Genomic DNA, 23,312 nt, shown 5'->3' with positions numbered 1-23,312 from the left:
GATATACTTTCTAATTCTGGCTTTTTTTATAAACTGATATACTTTCTAATTCTGGCTTTTTTTATAAACTGATATACTTTCTAATTCTGGCTTTTTTATAAACTGATATACTTTCTAATTCTGGCTTTTTTTATAAACTGATATACTTTCTAATTCTGGCTTTTTTTATAAACTGATATACTTTCTAATTCTGGCTTTTTTTATAAACTGATATACTTTCTAATTCTGGCTTTTTTTTTAAACTGATATACTTTCTAATTCTGGCTTTTTTTATAAACTGATGTACTTTCTAATTCTGGCTTTTTTTATAAACTGATATACTTTCTAATTCTGGCTTTTTTTATAAACTGATGTACTTTCTAATCCTGGCTTTTTTTATAAACTGATATACTTTCTAATTCTGGCTTTTTTTTTAAACTGATATACTTTCTAATTCTGGCTTTTTTTATAAACTGATATACTTTCTAATCCTGGCTTTTTTTATAAACTGATATACTTTCTAATTCTGGCTTTTTTTATAAACTGATATACTTTCTAATTCTGGCTTTTTTTATAAACTGATATACTTTCTAATTCTGGCTTTTTTTATAAACTGATATACTTCTAATTCTGGCTTTTTTTATAAACTGATATACTTTCTAATTCTGGCTTTTTTTATAAACTGATATACTTTCTAATTCTGGCTTTTTTTATAAACTGATATACTTTCTAATTCTGGCTTTTTTTATAAACTGATATACTTTCTAATTCTGGCTTTTTTTATAAACTGATATATTTTCTAATTCTGGCTTTTTTTATAAACTGATATACTTTCTAATTCTGGCTTTTTTTCTGAATTCAATTTTTTTTCTGACTTTTTTTGTAATTCTGACCTTTTTCAGAATTCTGACTTTTTTCTCTCTAATTCCTTGTTTTTCGAATTCTGACTTTTGTTTTCTTAACTTTTTACTTGTTGTCGAAAAACAAATTCACTTTTGGTCAGATCTAAAAAAAAAGGGCCATTTATCTTTCAGCTTTACACCCAAATCTGTCTCGTGTATAGATACTAGTGAAGCAGCTCTTTGCCATGCCTTTCTTTCAAGAACAGCATGTTAAGAAATGATAAGTTGATTCTGTGAGTTAGAGATGTATGGCTGACGGTTAGGGACACGTTTTTTTGAAAAATTCCGAACTCTATGATTTTCGGAAGTTTTCAGAATTTTTTAGAGAATTCTGACTTTTTTTTTAATACTTTCTTTTATTCTGACTTCTTTTCGAATTCAGACCTTTTTTTTGTTAAATTCTGTTTTATTCTTTCCTTTTTCGAATTCTGACTTTTTTCTTCGAATTCTGACTTTTTTAATTCTGACTTTTGTTTTCTTAACTTATTTCAAAATTCTGACTTTTTTTCTGAGTTTTCTCAGATCTAAAAACAAATACACTTTCGGTCAGATCTCAAATGAAAATGTCACGTGGCCCTAATCCTCTTCCGTAGTGATGCAAGGGTAGGATTCTGTATTTCATTAGGATGTACAGTATACTGTATGAGTGTGTAATTTGAAAACAATCCTTCAGTTTAATCATCAATGAGTCTCAAATTCTGTTTTGAGAATATTTTATTGCGTATATACGGGTTAAGGTCCATTGAGTGTTTTATGTAACGTAGCACTCCACAACACAGCAAAAGCCACCATTTCACCAAACCAATGATTTGTTTATAAGCAGTTACACATTGAACATCAATTTGTATTTTTATATATCGTCTTTTTCTCAGATTTTTTTCACAATTTTAAACGCATTAGCTTGGATGTGATAGTGTGATGCCCGATCAGATTTTGATGCACACATTTTAATATCACAGACATCACTTCACAAGACACAGGTTTAACAATTTACCAATATCCTTAATGTGTTTGTCCCACAAATTAAATATAACATGTATATTTGTCTGCAAGCGACGATGAAAATCAATGCAGATGCAGTTTGTACGCATCTCTCCTGAATGCTACTCCATGTCAGAGCCATGCAACCTTAAGAATACATTTAAAACTGTAATACCACACCCTATATAATGTTATGTCCTAAACATATACATATAATCAAGTATATAGCCAGCACTAAAACATAATTAACATGGAAAACATTTGAAGAACATTATCAGACTTCCTCCAGATACAGATAAAACACACACACATGTTCATAAATGAAACTTTAAAACGCCTAACGTATCACAATCTGCTGACATTAAAGTAAAACAACAATCAAGAAACGGATTAAACAGGTAAGGCGATTGGGTGTCTGACTTAATATAGATTACAATAGAGATACAAATTAATAATAACATTTTTGGACAGCACAGCAAGTAGTCAAGTTCCAGTTTCTCCTCAACACTTCTCTCTCAAATAAAATAAAAAAATGGGGCTCAACATGTTCGCAAACTACCAGGAATAGTAGAATTGCAGCTGTATGATTAGTCCCTTAACATTTAGGGACTTTGTACAAAAAAGGGCTACAATTCCTACTTGCTTCATCTGGTCTGTGTGTAAACAACCTTCAATTAGAGCCAAACGTCAGCACTTTAAGCTTATACTTATTGTTTAATTGTAAAATCTAATGTATTGGAGTGCAGAGCCAACACAACAACACATCTGTAAATAAGTAGATACTTGCCGACTGCACTGTAACTGTTAACTGGCTGTATGTATGCAACACAAAAACACGAAAACGTTGGAAAAGATTTTAAAACAGACCATGATTAAAATATAAATAAATTAAATGTTTAACGAAGTTTTAACACATTTTAAGATAATAAGATGCGTTTACAGAAAATGTCAAATAAGCCGCTTGTGCTCGTCTCTAGTCTCGGTCATTTGGTGTTTACAGGTAGGGGAACTGGTTGAGTTTTCTCTGGTAAGTAGCACTGGCGTGGTGAAAAGGCGGCACCCCCTGCTGGAGGCTTTGGTTACCGTACTGTGCCGGAGAGACCACCAGGCTGCCGGTCTTCTGCAGCAGCGCCAGGGAGGAGAAGGCCCCCCCGACCCGGCCCCCCTGCATCTGGTCCACAGCCTGCGAGACGGAGGCCAGGGCGGCGGAGGCGGGGTAGGCGTACAGGTTGGGGGCGGAGCTGAAGAGGGGGTTCTCGTGGAGCAGGAAGGACGAGTGGGAGGAGACGGGAGGAGGGTAGGTGGGCTGCCTCCTCAGGATGATACTGCTTCCTGTTGGGTCGAGGGAAGATGACATCACAGACTGCTGTACCTGAAACCACAGAGAGAGGGTTTGGTGTTCTGGGGTTTTTTTTGTAAGAAGGGGCAGGTAAAATAAGATGTTCTTCTCCCTGCTCCTTTCCACCATGCGCTATAAAAAAAAAAACAGTATAAGTGTACATGTCTTGTTTTAAAATAACTGCCATGTGTGGAATAAACAAATACATTTAAAAAAGGGTCAGAAATACTCCCACTTCAAGTCACAAAGCTACTGGTGTGATGTACTTCAGGTGACTGCAAGAAGGCTGAAGGTTCTCAGAGCATTTCATTTTATAATGTTCATTTCTGTTGGTTAGTCAGTCCTAAATCCAGCCTACATGAAAAACTGTTGAACTATTCTTTCAACTTTACCGAACTGAAGTGCTTGAGTGATGTCCCTGAATACATCAAAGCAGTTACCTGACTGAGGTTGAGAGGCTGAGATCTGCTGGATGTGTTTCGTTGATGGCGGTCAGTGTTGGAGTCTCCGGTCCGACTCGACGCTTTCTTGGATTTCCCAGAGCCACTTGTAGCTTGATCTACGAGTGGAAAAACAAAAACCAAAAAATACTGTGAGTTCGAACAAAGGATTAGCTTACATGTGCTTCAGGTAAAGATGATCAGTCTAACTTGTTAATTGAGCTGAGCTGATTATTAATGCACCTTAAATTGATCCATTGAGGCCACTTCATGCAATAACACCTGGTTAAATACAATAAGAATGAATAGATATACTGTATTAAAAAAACAAAAAATAGCTAATTCTGCGTAAAGTAAATTATTTTCCAAAAATCTTTCACTAGATGTGACAGTGATGAAATTAACGACTATTTAACAAGTTACATCTTCTCCACAAAAAGGCACCAAATCAAAGGACCTCCTGCTCCTAATCTCACTCAAATAAATCTCGAAATAAAAATGCTCTAGGTTACTGGAGAAATACAATTTGAGCTGTGTCTTCTTTTATTCACACTGAAGCACCTCCACAATGTCAATATGATTTGTGTGTGTGTGTGTCGCTCAGTCAGTAGGGGCTTGGACTGGGAGCTGTAGGGTCGCCGGTTCAAGTCCCCGACCAGAGTGTGGACTGCTACTTGGAGAGGTCCCAGTTCACCTCCTGCCCTGCCGTGGTGCCCTTGAGCAAGGCACCGGACACCCCCCTTCCCCCCTCACCCCCATTGCTCGCCGGGCGCTGTGCAATAGCTGCCCACTGCTCGTAGTACTAGACTCCTGGTACTAGATGGGTTAAAAGCAGAGAACACATTTGTGTGCTCTGCATGTGTGACCTTTAAAGAGGGTCTCATCCCTCCGATTCTATCATGCAGCTAGTATCTAAATCTCACCAGCAAAACATTTGATATACGAGACCAATCACTGCATAAAGAATAACGTGCAATTACGTATCTGCCACTACTAAATAACAAATGTGACCGTCTGTTTCCTGTTAGTGTACAGTTTTATTATTATTATGCTGCTGTGTTTATTGTATTTTTTAGGGCTGTACCCGAATATCCGAATATTCGTTCGTTGGAGTACTATTCGGGTTTCAATTTCGTTATTCCGTTTTTTTTGCACTGCGGCTGCAAAATGTAATTGATTGAAAACTCCAATATCAACGTAAGAGCTTGTGCCTCTTCGGGGGGGCTAACACTTAACCATAAACGTTATCGTTTTCTCCGTCTTTATATGTAGATATCACTTTTTCTCCGTTAATCTTCGTCACGTTGTTTCCATAGCAACAACAACTTCCTGTCAACAGCGCTACCTCTCCTTCAAAATAAAAGCATGTCCATACAAAATAGGAAGCCAAGCCAAATTACACGTAAGACATATACAACTGCAACGAAAGTAACAAACACAATGCGATATCCTTTTCAATTTCAAGAACACAAATTGGGTTACATTAACAAATAACTATAAAACAACAATACTGTAGAATAACAAAATGAATGTCGTGAATAAACCGAAATACACGTGTTGAAGCGGTTCGCTGCTGATTACTACGCACCCCCCCCGCGTGCGCAGGCCGAATATTCGCTGCTGATTACTGACCCGAGCTCTCCCCCGGCTGGCTCTTCACAGACGGCACGATGACGGCCAGAGGCTGGGTGGGCTGCGGGGGCGTCTTGGTGCTCAGAGGGGGGGTCTTTGTGCTCAGAGGGGGGGTCTTGGTACTCAGAGGGCTGCTGGTGGAGGAGTCCGAGTCATGCACCGTCACACAGCTGATCACGTTGGTCCGCTGGCTCGTTCCAGAGCTGCAGGAGAGGGAAAAAACGATAATACGATAATATTGGTCAGATCAAGTCTGAAATTTGACTCATCACAGCAGCTCCATGTGTAACATCAACATAGACACATATCAAGACACAATACATGAAAAACAAACATTGCATTTGATCTGGGATTCAGCTCTGTATTTACCGTGAGGATTGACTGATGCACAAAGGATGCTTCAGTCTGACTTTATTGAATCGTTATTTACAAATAAAGGTGTAAAAATAACAATTTCAGCTAAAACCTCTCAGAGACAGGAAGTGAGCTCACCAGCCAGCGGGGAACTTCCTGTCGTCCTCGTCCTCCGAGTCGCTGTGGATGGTGATGATGCTGACGGCGGGGCTGGGGGTGTCGGAGATGATGATTGGCTGAGACTGATCACCAGCAGGAGGGTTCTGGAGCACAGTGGCCGACGACACAGGCCTGCAGGGAAGAGGATTTTTTAATAAATATGTTTCGAAGATAACTTTTTCTTTCGTGAAGCACCTTGAGATTACATTGTTTTTTTAAGTGTGCTATACAAATAACATGTATTATTATTATTAAGATGCTCACTGTTTTATTGCAAATATTTATCTTATTTATCTTATCGTATCTGCCACCTATTTATGTTGCTTCAAGCTACTGTTATATTACCATTGTTATAAATATATAAATACTCAAACACGAGTAAAAAGACACTTTTTGGGACTATTTTCAGAGGCAGATTAATCTAATAAGTACTTGGGGCACCAGTATAGTGTATGTGGGGTTATTTCTAAATAAACTACCCTTTGTGTGTAATTTGTAGTGAAATAACATTTCACCCAGATCAACAAAGTGGTTTTTGAACGACAATGGAGCTCTATGTCTCAGAGGAATGTTAAATATATGGCTTTGATACACGGACACAATTGTTAGTAGTAGTTAGTTGTATCAGTTAACTGTTGGTTTTGGTATTACTATTGGAAACTTCAATTCTTCACAATTTGCTGACTGCAGGATAAAGGTTTAATGGATATCACTGCAGCCCATTGAACAAGTAGATATGAAGCCAGGTAACAGACCACCACCACTACAATTTATGGACCCCCCCCCCCCCCCCCATGGAGATGATGATGGATGTAAGGCAGTGTGACAGGAGACCTGGCTCTGCTCTCTGCGTGTCGAGCCTTTGCCCTCTTGCCCTGTTGGGGTCTGGAGGCAGCGTGGCTTTGGGAGGCAGCGTGACCGACGCCATCGAACTGGCTGCCATGACGACCCCTGAGAGAAGGACGGACACACGTTATTTATCTTAAACTGCATCTATGACTGACTGACCTCACAGAGATACATTTTCTTTTAAGTTGTAATAATACAATGACCTGAAGGTGTGTTTTAACATACAGAATGAAGTCCTATGGATTAAACTCACCTCCAGCCAGAGCCTTGTTGACTGTCGGAGGCCCCCATGGGGGGGTCCGGCACCACGTTCTGCCCCGGGTTGTGGAGGGCCATGCCGGGCATCTGCTGCCAGGTGGAGGGGATGAGGATCTGCTGAGTGCCAGCTGGCCAGCCCTGCAGTACACACGTACACACACACACACACACACACACACACACACACACACACACACACACACACACACACCACACACACACACACACACACACACACACACACACACACACACACACACACACACACACACACACACACACACAACACACACACACACACACACACACACACACACACACACACACACACACACACACACACACACACACACACACACACACACACACACGTTCAACTATTACAAGAACCCTAAAGTTCAGGATTTAAACTTTAGGAAATAAAGAAAATACATGTTCAGGTTTAGGTTCTTGCAAAGCCGTAAAGATAAGGTCCAGAAAGAACAGAGCCCCCCTGAAAGTTAAAGGATGTGTTAGTCTGGGACGAGGAGAGGAAGAAAGTGAGTTGTCTCTTGGCATAAGTTCAACCTTTTTGAAAAACTAAAATAGAGAAAGCTTCTACAGCATTAAAACGCAACAGTATTTTTTTTACATTGCAGTTTTAAAAACATCTTTCGCTAGATGTGACAGTGATGAAAGGAATCTTTTAAAGGAATAGTAAACCATTTTTGGAAATACGTTTATTTGTTTATAGCAGAGAAAGCCTAATACCAACTCTGAAAATAGAGTGTTATGCTTCTACCACCTGAAGCAGAAAGCAAAAGCAATAAATCACATTGTGCGCATGTGTCCATCGTCCAGCTGCAGTCTAGACATACATTAGGAGAGAACAGGAAGAAATAAGAGATGTTATCCAGTCATGATGATGGTGTTTTACCAGCAGGAGGCATTCTGATCCAGTAAGCCGGCAAAACTTTCACATCTGCAGCCTAAAGACGGCAACTCAGCCAGAGAGGCGTACAGACTGCCCACCAGCAGGGGGTCGAGTGAGGCCTGGGGGGAGCAGTGGGAGGGGGGCGTTTAGACATGGTGGATACAGACCTGCTGCATATTCTGCTGAAACCTGATGAGATTCTTTGCATACAAGAATACAGATATTCTAAATCATTGGTGGGGATTTTGATTTGTGAAGAGAGTGGAGACATGGAAGTACACAAGTACAGGTACCTTACACTTTTACTTGGGTAAATGTACTCAGTTAAATGTCATCCCTGCTGGTGCTTATGGATACTGGAAGAAGAGTGTGTCCCACCTGAGCCAGCATGCTGGGCTGGATGTGCAGAGACTGGGAGTTCTGGTTCTGAGGACCTAAGGGGACGGAGCTGTCCATCCTCACTGGAAAACCAGAGGGCTTACTGGATGTCTGGAGACCTGGAGGGAGAAGAAGAAGGCAGGTGATATTGGTTAATTCAATGAATATATAATTATAGATATAGAGATATAGAGGCTAGGAAATATAGGGATAATGTAGCAAGTTGCATAACATATACAGTACACAGGCCAGGCTACATTTAAAGCATTAAGACATAGAAACACTTTATAAAATGTCATTAGAGTACATTTAAAAAACAGTAAAGAGAGAATACAGAACTAGAAAAACAAAAAAGAATAAGGTAAAACATCTAAATCAAAATGCAATGTGTGAGATATGAAAGTTATTTGATTTAATAAACGGCAGCAGCAAAAATTAAATAATGATGCCTCGATCTAAAAGTTTCAATGTATTTTAAATGTTTGGGAAATATAAAAATGTAGTTATTTCAAAATGTTCTAGGTGACTATGAAATGATATTTATTTTCATTGAGGCAACATGTGGCCCTCTCACCCTGGATGGTGGGGGGGCAGACGATGAGGGTCTGCTGGAAGGGCTCGGTCTGGGTGCAGAGCTGGGGGGGGCGGGGGATGTTGATGGTGGCCTGCTGGTAGAGGCCGGGCTGGTAGTTGAGCAGCGGGACGTTACTGCTGAGGGACAGAGACTGGGCTCCTGCTGAGGACATCTGGAGACACAACGAGCCGGGAAATATGAGTCCAGTTCAGCAAGAACGTCTACGGTAAATGGACGGCATTTATACAGCGCTTTTCCAGTCTGTTTGACGCCTCAAGGCACTTTTACACATACAAGTCAGAACTCACCCATACAGTACATACAGAACATGCAACGGGACAATTTGCTTAAGGAAATGTATGCAGAACGAAATAAATCTCACCTGTTCTACATCCTCTTGCACATAAGTCTACAGACTAATTTACATACAGAAATGCACTTAATGGTCAACCAAGTTCTCTGAAGAATTGCACTTCTATGCAATTACAAATGCTGCCGTTTAGGAATAACACATGCTTCTTCGTTCAATACATTTAAACAAATGTAACTGGTGTTTAAAATAAAAGTTAGTGATTAAGTAACATTTTTGTACATTTCCTGAATTGAAAATAGAAATGTAAGTGTATGTTTAAAATAAATTGACTGTTTAATAATTAATGTTTTCTCTAAAAACTGCAACAATGAAGAGGACCTTCTACCTACCTCTCACTCAAAAAAAAATCCTCCATTGCAAAAAATATAACTCCAGATGAATTGCACAATATTCCAGTTTATTACATGATTTAGTTGAATACTCGATTCTGATTGGTCAATTCAGAACACGTGACACGTTGTTAATCCAGAACAGACAGTCCGCTGTCAAGCACTTATTGTTCAGGACGCTCACATCTGCACAAAGAAGTCCGGTCGATTGAACTGTATACAGTTTGGCTTCGCGTCGGGATCCTGATCTGCCTGGTGTTCTTTTACCCATAACGGTGCGTCCACACAGCGGCGTGCGTTGAAAGCTTCACCATTCACTTTGAATGGGGTGACGTCACTTTTTGCCGAACTGCATTGTGGGAAGCGACGCGGAGCTTTGCTGGCGTGGCTCGCGGCAAAAGTTGAGCAATGTTCAACTTTTGAAGCCTCGGCAGAAGCGTCAGCCAATCGAATCATATGCCAGTACAAGCTTTAGCCAATCAAACCGCTGCTTGTGTGTCAGGGGCGGGAGATTCATGTGATTGGTTGTTGGTCGAGTTTCAGACACGCCCGCCGGCAAGCTTCAACGCACGCTGCTGTGTGGACGGGCCGTAATGACCGCCTCGCTGCACATTATCCCTTACTTATCGAACAGGTTTTACTCTTCAAAGAAGTCAGGTTCAACAGTGGTTTGACTACTTAACTAAAAGGGCTGCTTTATAACCTTCAGCAGGTGAACCCGCCCCCCTGAGGCAGACGCAGGACTCCTCACCTGGCTGTGCTGGCTGAGCTGGCTGCTGAAGGTCACGGTGAGGTTGGCGGCTGCACTCGACGTGGTGTTGCTGGAGAACATGTTCTTCCCGTTCTCAAAGGCGCTGCATCTGCGTTTGCATATGTCCATATTTTGGAAGCAGGATTTCATGCTGTAAAATGACATTATTCAAAATGGTGAACATGTGGGCTCGAAGTTGTTACGTACCTTGTCACACTAGGGGTTTAGAAGGCTGGCAATAAGAATAGCATAAACTAAAATGTTTTGTTTGGGTTATGTGTGTGATGTTTTATTATATCTGAGTATTTACTTGTATACTGTCTATTTCCATTAATTATTTTTGGTTTTTATGATCTTTCTGTCGTATGTTTGTCAACTCATTGAATACCACCTGGAGGGGGAGGGGTTTGCAACTTGTTATCATAAATGTTGGACATACTGTATTTGTGAAAAACTGAAAAATAAAGTTGTTAAAAAAGAAAAAAATAGTGAACAAAGATGGAACCTAACTTCAGTCTTGATCCTCAGCGAGTCCTGCACTTACTGTGAGCTGTGAGGGAAGTGCAGCAGGTGCGTCATGGTAACGAAGGGGTGGTTCAGCGTCTTCATGGGCGTGATGCGTTTGTCTGCGTCCAGCGTCAGCATCTTCTTCAGCAGGTCGATGAACTCCCGCCGGTCCGCCTTCTCTGCCAAGATGTCCGTCCCCTCCAGGTTCGTCATGTTCACCTGCAGAGCCACAGGAAGTGGGTTTGTCAAGCGGCTTCCTGGAGCACCCTAAACTGTGAGAAGTGTATAGGAAAGGAAAGAAGCTCACCTGCATCATATCATCCAAACAGTTGAAGATGTATTTCCTCGCCTCCTTGGACTTGATGCCCATCTCCGCCTCGTGCTCAGCGGACGTCTGCAGAGAGAAATAACCATAGCAACACTTCAGTATATGTACTGCTCATATGCTTAATGATAGACTCTTTAACTTAAAACAGCATTGTGTTTGCACCAATCTTTAAACAATACAAATATACATTTGAGGGCTGATGTTGTGGAACGAACTGGAGGAAGGAATTAAAACATGACAGACAGTTTGAAAGGTGTACAAGAGGTTGATTGTGAATGATGCAGATGAACATAGAGGTTAAGTTGTGGGGATGGACTCTGTGGCAGATTGTATCAAACAAAGTTACAAAGTGCTCTCACATAAAAACAGAAACATTTACAACAGAAAATAAACTAAACTAAAACCAGCAACTAAAACACATTTTAATACAAATAGAGGAAAACAAACTGAAAGTAACACACACAAATAATTAGTTTTTAAAAGTGGATAGGAATAGAAAACCATGTTGCTTCCAGTAGCGTGGCGTGGGGAAAAAATGAGGGGAAGCCAATAATACGTCCTTTCTTTTGGGTCGGGGGTGTGGTGGTCAATGTAATAACGTAACCAGATGAGTGATTACAGCACCCGGTATCATTTTACACACATTTGTATCAGATGCAGGACTTGCACACGCCTTTTATCTAACCGACAGGTCCGCACGCACTCTCCAGCCGAAACTCTAATAAGCATTCATTCACAAACTAAATCAGGAGACCTTTAACGTTTTACGTCCGATTCGCTCCTTTTTTCCTCGCTGTACACAGCTCCAGTTTGGGCATCGGCCTGTCATCAGATTGTATTTGTTGTTGCTGCTGGAGCGGAAGTTTAGTACAATTATTTTTGATGAAATACTCCAAATCTCCACCCTCCATAATTGCACTTGCTTCAGTTGCTTGCTACTTTCTAACGGCGGTGAGAGTGGCGCTATCTATCTTCTATCGATTAGATTTATGATTAGAAAATTATAAAAGTAGGGTAGACATGTGGATATTATCCGACTGAACAAAACTTGCATTTATCTAACAGGTTCGTTTTCCACTGACCTTATTTCGAGCTATTTTCCTAAATCCTATGGAGGGAAACATGCGCAGCTTACTTCCGGATTTTAGGATGCAACACTAAATCGATGCGATTTGATTGGATTGTGAGGCAAGGGAAGCCAGCCGCCTCTGGCTTCCCTTGGCATGGCCCTGACCAATCACAGGTTGGCAGGGGCATCACGTGAGCCTCATCTGATTGGTCAATCCCTCCATTTTTTTTCACCAAGGGAAGCCAGATTCGGCTGGCCTCCTCTCGCAACAGAGAGTGCAATCTACTGTTTCACCATAACATCTAGAGGGGCGCTGTTTCACTCTTTGTAAAATACTCAATGAGAATGGGGGAGAGACGGGCCGGCAGCAACACACAGCAAAGGAGAATTATCGAAACAAAACAAAGTGTTTTTATTTATTTATTAAAATTATAACTACAATCCGAAAAACAGGGGAAGCCTGGCTTCCCTTGGCCTCCGGGAGAAAACGCCACTGGTTGCTTCATTTTACATGAAGTATCAGTTTGTCGCCTATAAACAAATCCGTTGTACTGTACAGTATATGGAAACTGCTATTTAGTGGTTACTTTTGTTTTGTTTTCCTGGAGCTGCATTGTTGGATTACTACTTTGAGAATTGAAAATCATTGTTTAATGTTTTTGTACGTCTTGGAGCCTGTTTATAACAAAGCTGTTATGTCCTTACTCTTTATTTGAGGTCTTTGACCAGGGGCAATGTAATTGGATAACGCACACAATCATTTATTTTTGTTTATAGTCTATGTTTCCTGCCTTCCTGCTTCAACTCACTTCATTTTCTTGTACTCTGTCTTGAGAACTTGGCCGTGTTAATGTTGAACTTGTTGAAAATGTTTTAATTCAGGCTCAGTAATCTCCATCTGTGCAGAGCAACTCACTTTGAGTCTCCAGAGGGGGTAGCTGGAGTCGGGCCCTCTGTTGAAGAAGCGGCTGGTCTTGGTTCCTGCGCTCAGTAGATACTCTGCAGGGAGGCCCTGCGTCTGGGAGATGTAACGGATCTGAGGGAGACAACAGGAGAAGACATTCAGTTGCCTTTTGTTTAAACAATGTGTTAACATCGCCTGAGGGCTGGTTCTCTGAATGAGGCATTGTGGGTTTGGATAAATACATGCAATGCGTGTCGACAAACCTGCTTTAAGAAGGTTCCCGTCTTCATGCCAAGCAACCTGGCAGTTGGCTAAAGCTTCATAAAACTTATGCAAAACTTGTGAAAAACTTGTGAAAAACGTATGAAAAACTTGTGAGAAACTTATGCAAATCCACAAACATCCTTTAAGAGTGTTACATTTTTTTAAACTGATAAACATTTTAACAAAGTCATTACAGTTTTTTCATACTTTGTACAAATTCATAGTCACAGAGAAAGGGCTAAAATGCAAGTTTGTGTGCATGTGTCTGTGTAACTGTCTAAAGTTAGATGGGTTAATCCACATATTGATTTATTTTGTCAGACAATATAATATAATAATATTAAAAGACGCAACAAAGATGTAAATAGTCCTGCACATTATCCACTGTAAAATCAAACTTAAAGGTGGGGTAGGTAAGTTTCAGAAACCGGCTCGAGTGCACTAACATTTGAAAGTACACAGCCGAAAAGAATCCGCCCCTTCCTTACAGAGCACCTCCTCCAACACACATGAACGCGCACATGACGTCAGCAGACTGGTGAAAGTGGCCGCCTGTTGCTGGCGAGTCATTGAAGTACTGCTGCAATGCACGCCCAATGACGGCACGCCCAATGAGGGCACGCCCAATGACGGCACGCCCAATGAGGGCACGAGATACATTTGTGCGTGCACGAGATGGAAGGCTGATAGACAGGGCGGCAATCCAATCCGTTTAGCCGGCCCGGCTAAACGGATTGGTTGTACTTTTTACAATATTACGGCTTCCACAGATGAAATTTTTTTATGGATTTTTTGTCAAAGAACTTAAGATATTCATTGCTATCGGGATGTTAAGAGCATTCCATGGAATATAACAAAAAGTGTATCTCGAGCCGGTTTCTCAAACTTACCTACCCCACCTTTAACAAAAGAGTAATTCTACACAAACAAGATATAAATGTTAATGTGTTATATTAATATATATAAAGCTGTTTACCCTCTGGTTTCTAGTCTTTATGCTAAGCTAAGCTAACCGGCTGTTGACTATAGCTTCAAACAGAAAGTGGTATCAATCTTCCAATCTAACTCTTGTAAACTATAATAAAATGAGAAAATTCTACAATGTCCAACTCTTTCTTACTCTCTCCTAATATATTAGTGTGTGTGAGAGCGCTGCAGCTGACCTGATCATACTCCGAGGCCCCCGGATAAAGCGGCCATCCCAAAAACAGCTCAGCGATGACACATCCCAACGACCACATGTCGATCGCCTCGCAGAAAGGAAGGCCCAGAATAATCTCCGGAGCTCTGCAAGCACAACACAATAGTATGTTAAAAAGACAAAAGAGCAGGTCATTTACATAATATTCAAGAAAAGGCACGTTTTTTTATATAGTGCTTTGTAGAGGGGGGAGTGTGTGAGGGAGAAACTCAGGGATTGTAGTCTTTGCAGACCATTTACATGCAGAAAAATATATACAACACACTACAGGAAATTGCCCAAAAGCAAAATAGGGCCTCTTTAAGTGCCTTTTAAACCAGCAGTAGTCATTTAAAACCGATTATTTGACCCACAGGAAACCACTTTAAAGACCAGAACCGTGTTGATGTGATCATCTTCCAAAGCTCTAACGCAGAGGTGTCCAAACTGTTTTCACCGAGGGCCACATACAGAAAAATATACGAAGGGCTGGGCCCACTCACTCGAGAGCCTCATAAGTTCAGTTATTATAAGTTGGAAAAATCTATCCAAAGTAGGTAAATTATTCTTGATACTTGAAAATGCTGTTAGAAAAAAACTGCCTACAGTACATCACAGCTCTCCAGAGCTAATTCCTTTAAACAGAAGCTTCAGATTGCTTATAATAATGGGAAATATGAACAGTAGATTTCAAGCTTGATATGTAATTAAGTTATTGGGCTTTCTTATCAACAGGGTATACGCAGGGATCCTGAAGTCAAATGTAATACCATTTCAAACCTTTTTTAAAAACCTTCCCATACATTTTAAGACCTCATCGCCACTTTGAGTTTTAACCGGTTACCTTGGCAACACACTTTACCTCACATTAACTATATACAGTATTGATTGTCCTTCCTCCTTATCTTCCAACCATTTGGACGCAGACTTGCATTTCCCCATAACGATGTTCGAAAATGCCGTTCAATACTTTTTAATAGCCTTAATTTTCGCTAAATTGATTGATCAACTTTTAATACTTTTTAAGACCCCGCGGACACCCTGATCAAGTTAGATTTGTTAGAACATGTTTTCAACTTTAATTGACTGAATTTATTAGAAAATTGGGCTTATTAACACATAAATACTCTGTAATATATTTGAACATATATACAAGCTGAAGTTTATCATACTCAAGTCATTATATTTTTTTAATTAGCTGAGGGCCAATTCAAAATGGTCCGCGGGCCGCATTTGGCCCCCGGGCCTTAGTTTGGACACCCCTGCTCTAACGGTACAGTCCAGGCTGACTCACCTGTAGTATCGAGACTGCAGGTAGGTGGAGCAAACTGCTTTGGACACGTGGCTGGCGGAGCCGAAGTCGATGACCTTGACTCGGTACGGCTGCCTCAGAGGGTCCACCAGCATGATGTTCTCCGGCTTCAGGTCGGCGTGGATCAGCCCCAGGCTCTTCAGCTTCATCAGGGCCGTGGCCACCTGCTGCAGGATGGGCCGGATGCACTTCAGCAGCAGCGGGCTGAACTTGCTGTGCTTCAGGAAGTCGTAGAGGTTCTGCTCCAGCATCTCAAACACCAGGCACGTGTGGTTCTTGTGCTGGAAACACTCGTAGGAGCGGACGAAGTTGAACTCGTCGGCGTTCTCTGTGCTCAGTCTGCTCAGGATGCTCACCTGCAGGAGAGAGGGGGAGGAACATGGAAATTGTATTGTGCTTAAGAGATAATGATATGGATGGAATGTCTTTAGACTATTTGTAAATGTTTAGAAATGGCAATTATTTCCATGAGTTGTTCCTAACTTTATCTTGTGGTAAAGTGGTTTGTAAAGGCTTTTTTCTTTACATCTACAGGTTTGAAAAACAAGCTAGATATCCGGTTTATAACTGGATAGAAGGGAGTGTCGGAGCTCCGTGTGAATAACAACCATGTTTACCGGATACGTCTCTGAGGCGTTGTACTTTCAAATAAAAATACATGAATTATGCAGAGGGAAAAACGTTCACCTGAATGGATTTGGGCTTCTTATTGTTTTTATCTAACTGCTATTTGGTATAATCATTTTATGTGACACAAATATTTTAGGGTCTATAGTTTCCATGAAACCATAGCGGGAAACAAGCCTCTTGGCTTCTTGTTTACTTTGCATTTTGTGCCTAGGTTGGCAATAGTCTGCTTTTGTGTGAGCAGGCCCTAAACTAGCATTCATGTCTTATCGGAGCCGTCATTACAACAAGAAAACTCAGATTTTTCCATGTCTGAAATGAGGAAAATGGAAACCCCCTATATGTATGTTATATTGTCGCTGCAGAGCATGGAGATCTTTCCCATCACCACCATCCATTTTATCTGACGTGAACATTATGCTGTCATGGACCACATTTTTTTGCCTTTATGTGTGTACATTTTGGCTATTTGGCACCTTTAAGTCATATTGAATTAGATGTTAGCAGTAACTGTCTGCACCCTACACTGTGGATTCATACAACCTTTAATAATGAAAACAAATTACTTTCTTTGGGATTTCTAAGCAGATTCTGGAGGTTTATCGGATGCTAAGAGTCAAATAATTGAAAATACTACCTTTTCTAGAGTTTTCATTTCATTTCAGAAAAAAATACTCACTTCAATTTGACCCTGCCGAGCGTAAGACGGGTGGTTCTTCAAGATCTTGATCGCCACGATCTCGTTTGTGCCTCGCTTCCAGCATTTGGCCACCTGTCCGAAGGTGCCTCGCCCCAGGAACTCCAGCACCTCGTAGCTGTTGGCCATGGAGCACAGGATCTCGTGCTGCACCAGCTGGTAGTCGCCCTCGCTGTGGGAGGAGCTGCTCTTGGTGGTGGAGGTGGAGTGAGCTATGGACTGCGCTGTGGTCCCCCCCCCTCCCCCTCCTCCTCCACCCGTTCGGTTTGACACCACGGGGGCCGAAAGCTCCTCCAGGATCTGAACGCTGTCGCTGCTGTCAACCTCCTCACTCTTCCTCTTCAGGCTGTGCTGCTTGTGGTAGAGGGAGGAGGACTCTGCATCCTTTATGCGGCGGCTGGAGGAAGAGGAGGAGGAAGAGGAGGAGGGAAGTCCGCGTACGCTACCTGTAAAAGTCAGTAAGTAACATTTATTTATAAAGCGCTTTTCACAGACAAAGTCACAAAGTGCTTGACAAAGCATTAAAACATCATATGAATAAAGACGTGCTAAAAACACAATACATTGTGAAAAACACAATAAACAATAAAATAGAATAAAAGCACACAAGTTACCCAAACGCCTGCCCAAACAGGAATGTCTTTACATGACATTTACCGGACCGTACGCTACCTGTGCTGTCGGCCGCTCGGACCACCGTCTGCTCCCGGGAGCCGGATGAAGGCGGGGGGGGTCCCTGGTTGGAGTTGTACACCGGGTTGAAGTTTGATCCGGAGCTGGAGGTGGAGGGCGCGGCTCCCTGGGAGGGGCTCTGCTGGAGGTAACCATTGTCCCCCGGCTGGCTGGAGGCTTCCCAGGTGGGGGGGTTCTCCACTTTCAGCCTCTTGGAGCGGGAGTGGGCAGTGGAGGAGACGGAGGGAGAGGAGAACACCTGCAGCTGAGACGCCATGTCTGCAGGTTGAAGATCAGCAGAAACCATCAGAAGTGTGTCAAGAAAACTTTATATTGTGTAGATAGTTAGATGAATGGATGGATGGGTGGGTGGATAGATGATAGATAGATGAATGGATATATAGATAGATAGATGAATGGATGGATGGGTGGGTGGATAGATGATAGATAGATGAATGGATATATAGATAGATAGATGATAGATAGATGATAGATGGATGGTGGGTGGGTGGGTGGGTGGGTGGATGGATGGATGGATAGATAGAAGTACAAAAATATATTGAATGTATTCTTGGTGATAAATGTCTTTTCTACTGTCGACATGTTTATGGTAATTGTATTTTGTTTATACTTTATTCCACCTTTTAAACATGTTAATGCCTGAACACATTGCTGCTGTAACAAATAATATCCCAATTTGGGATCAATAAAGTATCTATCCATCTATCCATCTATCCATCTAGAAATTGGAGATTTGAGAGTTCATCCTTTACGGATGATGATTCAGAAAATATATCAAATGGATAAAATTAATCGAGTAGTCAAACAACAGAAACAAATATTCTGTTGTTTAAAATACAATTATTTGTTTTAATTTAAATAATTAAACATTGTTTGGGTCATTCTTGAAGTAAAAATATTCAGGCTTCCTAAATGTTAAATGTTTAATGCTTTTTCCTATCTTATATTATAATACATTAGAAATGTATTTTACTTACAGAATACAAAAAAAGTAATAGATTATTGATATTTGATGAGTATTTTCGACTATTTTCTGATGTCCTAAATAACAAAGGGTCCATAACTTCAACGATTCATCAATTAATCCAGTAGACGAACAACAGAAACAAATATTCAGTAACTATTTTCATACAGTAATTTAACATCCTTTTTGAAGCAAAACATGGCAACATTTTCAAGATTAAAGCTTCTTAAAGTTCAGAGTGTAATGCTTTTTGTTATCTTACAATATAGTAAATTAAAAATGTCGTTTTTCGAATGTTCCCTTAATTTTCACCTTGATTACACCAGTGTCCATGAGCGGGCTGTTTCTTCCTATGGGCGGACTATGCAGATGCATAGTGCCCCGCAACCACTAGGGGGCCCTAAGCTGAAAGTTCAGGTTCAGCCTCAATGTATTTGGGGAGAATTAAAATTAGCCGTCTTTATTTGTAGACAGCCAAGCCCCCTCCTGTGTTCGGTGAAGCATTATATGCTTTCAAATCTAATGTAGGATATAAACACAACAAAACTGCAATGATAGCAAAACTGTGGCTTGTGTTTGTAATAAAGTCCAAACCATCGTTGGGCTGCCACCCAATGAGTGACGTCTGAGGAAGATGAAAAATGTAAATTAAACATTGATGAGAAAATGCTGCATCTCTTGCATTTGCCGAGGTAGAGGAGCCTTATTTTTTACCTTTTTAATATAATTCTTTGTAAGTTTCAATTGCTTGGTTTTCATGAAATTAGCCTGTTTTCCTCTTCAAGTGTAACAGATTGATGCATCTCCACAGATCATCTTAGACTTAAAGGCTTTGGGATCCCACCATTGTAGTTTGAAAAAAACTATAGGGCCCCCAAACAGCATCTTGCATAGGGCCTCCAAAAAGCTAGAAACGGCCCTGAGTGTGATAACATGTAACTGCTGTCTGATAATAATAAAAACTAGAGAATGCAATTCCTGACGAAACTGCTAGTGGGAATGCTTTATGCTGAAAATCTGACGCTGAATTGCTATGCTGAAATGTAATGTGTAAGAAAAAAGTGAAGAATTTAGGTTGAAATTATACATAGACACACTGGGGGCTTGAATGTGTGATGAGAGAAGAAAATAAAGTAAAATGGCTTGGAAAAGCAGCAGAATATTTGAACTGCAAACTTTTTAACTAACTTGATGGCGAATGATCTGTCGCCATGCCAATGGCATTTGATGACATCCCATAATACGCTTAGGTGCGTTGATGGCTGCATCGTTACCAAACCTGTGAAGTTTTGGTCAGTTTGGAGCATTTTCACTGAAGTTATGAGAAAACCGTGTTTCATGGCGAGCCTTGTGCTACCATGGCAACGACATTTGAAGAAATCTCAAAACTCTCACGTGTATGTCTTCACGGCTGGAGTGTTAGCACACGTGAAGTTTGAGCACTTTTTGAACATTTTCATAGGAGTTCTAGCGACATCGTGTTTTATGGAGAGGGATGTGTTTCCATGGAAACGGCATATGGTGAGATCTCAGATTTGGCGTAGAACTGTTGAGGCATGGACCGGTGATATACAAGTGAAGATTGGGGGACGATTGGACCGTGTCCATTGGACTTACAGCGACATTGTGTTTCATGGCGAGTGGTCTGTCGGCATGGCAACAACATTTGATGAAACCCCATAATACGCTTAGATGCGTTGATGGCTGCATCGTTACCAAACCTGTGAAGTTTTGGGCCGTTTGGAGCATTTTCACTGAAGTTATGAGAAAACCGTGTTTCACGGCGAGCATTGTGTTGCCATGGGAATGGCATTTGAAGAAATATCAAAACTGTCCCGTAGATGTCTTCACAACTGGACTGTTAACACACATGTGAAGTTTGAGCACTTTTTGAACATTTTTATAGGAGTTAATGTATAGCGACATCGTCTTTTATGGCGAGGGATGCGTTTCCATGGAAACGGCATATGATGATACCCCATAATTTACGTAGAGCTGTTGAGGGCTGGACCGTTAACCATTATCTGAAGTCTGCTGCTCGGAGCATGTCAGTTGGAGTTATGACATCATCGTGTTCCATGACACAGGTGTTTATATTTGAGCTAACGAGGTGTCCAGAGATCAGAGGTTTCCATTGTTCTGAATGAGAGATAAACCTCTTACATGTGAACGTTTTGTTGAAGAACCGTAACAGATATCGGTGAAATTTCAAAGCGTGAAGCATCTCAAGGACCTTGAGTATCTGAAGTGTGCTTTTTGTGTACTTTTGGGTCAATAATGTGGCCTTTTTGGCAGATTAACTAAAGGTGTGCGGCTGCTGCTGTGAGGAAATATCTGTCTGAAATTACAATGGGCTTTAATGGAGACATGTTGAAAGTTATTGTCACTTCATATCCACAAGAGGCATTTTGTTTAATTATTTTTGCTTAATTATTTGTCATTTTTCAAGCTACGAGATGTTTTCCTACGTTTGTCATGAAAGATTATGTCTCAGGAATGTAGGGTTTGGGAATTATGGCAGTTTAAAAAAAAAATATGAAGGCAAATTTCAAGATTTCCTACACTCTATGTGACATCATGCACTCAATGTTAAAATCTGAAGAAGGCCTCTGTACCAAGGTCTGAACAATATTTAATATCTCTAAAAGTAAGATTTAAAAGTTGTTTTACATGAATAATGTCAGAAAGATGTGTAACATTTTAAAGTTGGAATGAGGTTTCTGAGTGAAAGTATGAATGAACAGTTAGCAGTTGAAGTCGCATGAAGATTTGTTGAAGTCTGAAGAATTTCTCCATTGACTTCAATGGTTAAAAATGTGATGAATTATGGGATGTATCTCTGGAATTACGAAAGTTATGAATGATACAAAGTAATAGCAATCGATTCCCGACCGAGCTGAACGTTTTGATGTTTGAACGGAGTTTCTGCGATGTTCAATGCGGGAGGAGAAGACCGGCAAAATAACGGGCGGAATCAAATTAAAGAATTTCGTGCGTAGAAGAACAGATGGTTGGCTAACATATTCAGTAACTATTTTCATACAGTAATTTGACATCCTATAGGTAGTTTTTTAAGCACAACATGGCAACATTTTAAAGATTAAAGCTTCTTAAAGTTCAGAGTGCAAAGCTTTTAGTTGTCTTACAACATAGTAAATACAAAATGTATTTTTTCGAATGTTACCTTAATTTTCACCTTGATCACACATAATTAGGGTCAGGGTCTTTGTTTTTGGCCCCTGTCTGTTCACTTCAACTGTGCATAAGCCTTATAACATGCAACTACTGTCTGATAATTAAAAAACAGTCCCAAAAGTTTTATTTTGATAAGGTCTCAACACTCTAATATGTTATTTATTTCACTTAGTTATTTTAAACTGCTGCCACAATTTTTTTTTTGGCCATGGTTGTGTACTTATTTTTCTTTTTTATTTATGTATTACTAATGTGTCTTTCCCTTGCTTGCCTTTTTTACCTGCTATGCCACTTTTGCTGTGGGACTAATAACGGAATTTCTGGATACACATTAACGAGTGACAATACCTGTATTTGATGACTGAACACACCGATCTGATATTTAAGGCCTGATCATCATCATCTTCATCCTCTCCTCTTCAGAAGAACACCGGGCTGTGTGTTGCTGCTGCTGCCGATCAGAGGGAGCTGCTGGCCAGCTGCAGCTCGAGCTCTCTCTCGCTGTAGCAGGATGGATGGATGAGCACTAAGCTAACAGGCTAACGTTAGCTAGCTACGCACATCCCAGTCATAAGGGACTGACAGCCGCAGTCACATCGTGTATGAAGCGAGCAGAATGTGCACAATGTCAGAGGAAATGTCAGATACTATCATAATGAGCACTGTCGACTAGACAGAGCTCCATCATCATCCTCATCATCATCACCACTGTACGTACGCTTTCTACTGAGTGGACGTAACGGAGCGTACGTAACATGCGTCTACGGTCGCAGGGTCAGGGATAGAGCAAAACATCGTACAATTTCACAGAATGTCATCACTATAAATAAATATATACACACACCAGAGGTGGGAGAAGTACACAGATCTTGTATTTGAATAAAATACGTAGAAGTACCAGAGTGTAGGAACACTCTTTAACAATGTTAAAGTACAAAAGTATCAGCTTCAAAAATATACTTAAAGTACCAAAAGTAAAAGTCCTGATTATGCAGATTGGTCTATTTCCGAATAATATGATATGTTTTGATTATAATTATTGGTCATTAAAGTGCTATCAAAGCTGGTAAAGGTGCAGCTAGTTTGAATGACTTTGTATGCTGCAGGGTAGCTTGTGAATTTACTCCAGGTGGAACTAAAGTCTGATTTAAGAGTTGATTATATTTCACATCATTCATCCAAATCTGTACAGCAACTAAAAGGTACAATGTAGTTGAGTTAAAGTACACGAGTTACCTCTGAATGGTAGTGGAGTAAAAGTAAAATGCAGCATATTATTGAAATATTCAAGTAAAGTAAAAGTATCTCAAAATTGTACTCAGTACTTGAGTAAATGTATTTAGTAACTTCCCAACTCTGAC

The 23,312-nt window shown here is 40.6% G+C and overlaps 1 protein-coding gene across 2 annotated transcripts; it reads right to left on the bottom strand.

Annotated features, from left to right (window-relative positions):
* Positions 1-1,577: 1,577 nt before the first annotated feature.
* On the bottom strand, positions 1,578-22,678 carry hipk1a (homeodomain interacting protein kinase 1a). 2 transcript variants are annotated; one of them, XM_034218188.1, is made up of 17 exons: positions 22,300-22,678; positions 17,772-18,050; positions 17,082-17,545; positions 15,758-16,131; positions 14,447-14,570; positions 13,032-13,151; positions 11,026-11,112; positions 10,756-10,937; positions 10,212-10,362; positions 8,759-8,930; positions 8,185-8,303; positions 6,889-7,034; positions 6,621-6,737; positions 5,766-5,918; positions 5,274-5,476; positions 3,642-3,760; positions 1,578-3,234 (listed from the first exon to the last, which is right to left on the bottom strand). In XM_034218188.1, exons 2-17 carry the CDS (start codon positions 18,046-18,048, stop codon positions 2,857-2,859), a joined length of 3,186 nt encoding a protein of 1,061 aa, XP_034074079.1. In that variant the 5' UTR covers positions 18,049-18,050; positions 22,300-22,678; the 3' UTR covers positions 1,578-2,856. The 2 variants fall into 2 exon arrangements, with proteins under 2 accessions (XP_034074079.1, XP_034074080.1); XM_034218189.1 differs by having other exon boundaries at positions 6,889-7,031.
* Positions 22,679-23,312: the final 634 nt, after the last annotated feature.

Source organism: Gymnodraco acuticeps, unplaced genomic scaffold, assembly GCF_902827175.1.
Source record: "Gymnodraco acuticeps unplaced genomic scaffold, fGymAcu1.1, whole genome shotgun sequence".
Taxonomy (NCBI): Eukaryota; Metazoa; Chordata; class Actinopteri; order Perciformes; family Bathydraconidae; genus Gymnodraco; species Gymnodraco acuticeps.
The sequence above is the reverse complement of the archived record's forward strand: the minus strand, read 5'-3'. Positions and strand labels throughout refer to the sequence as shown.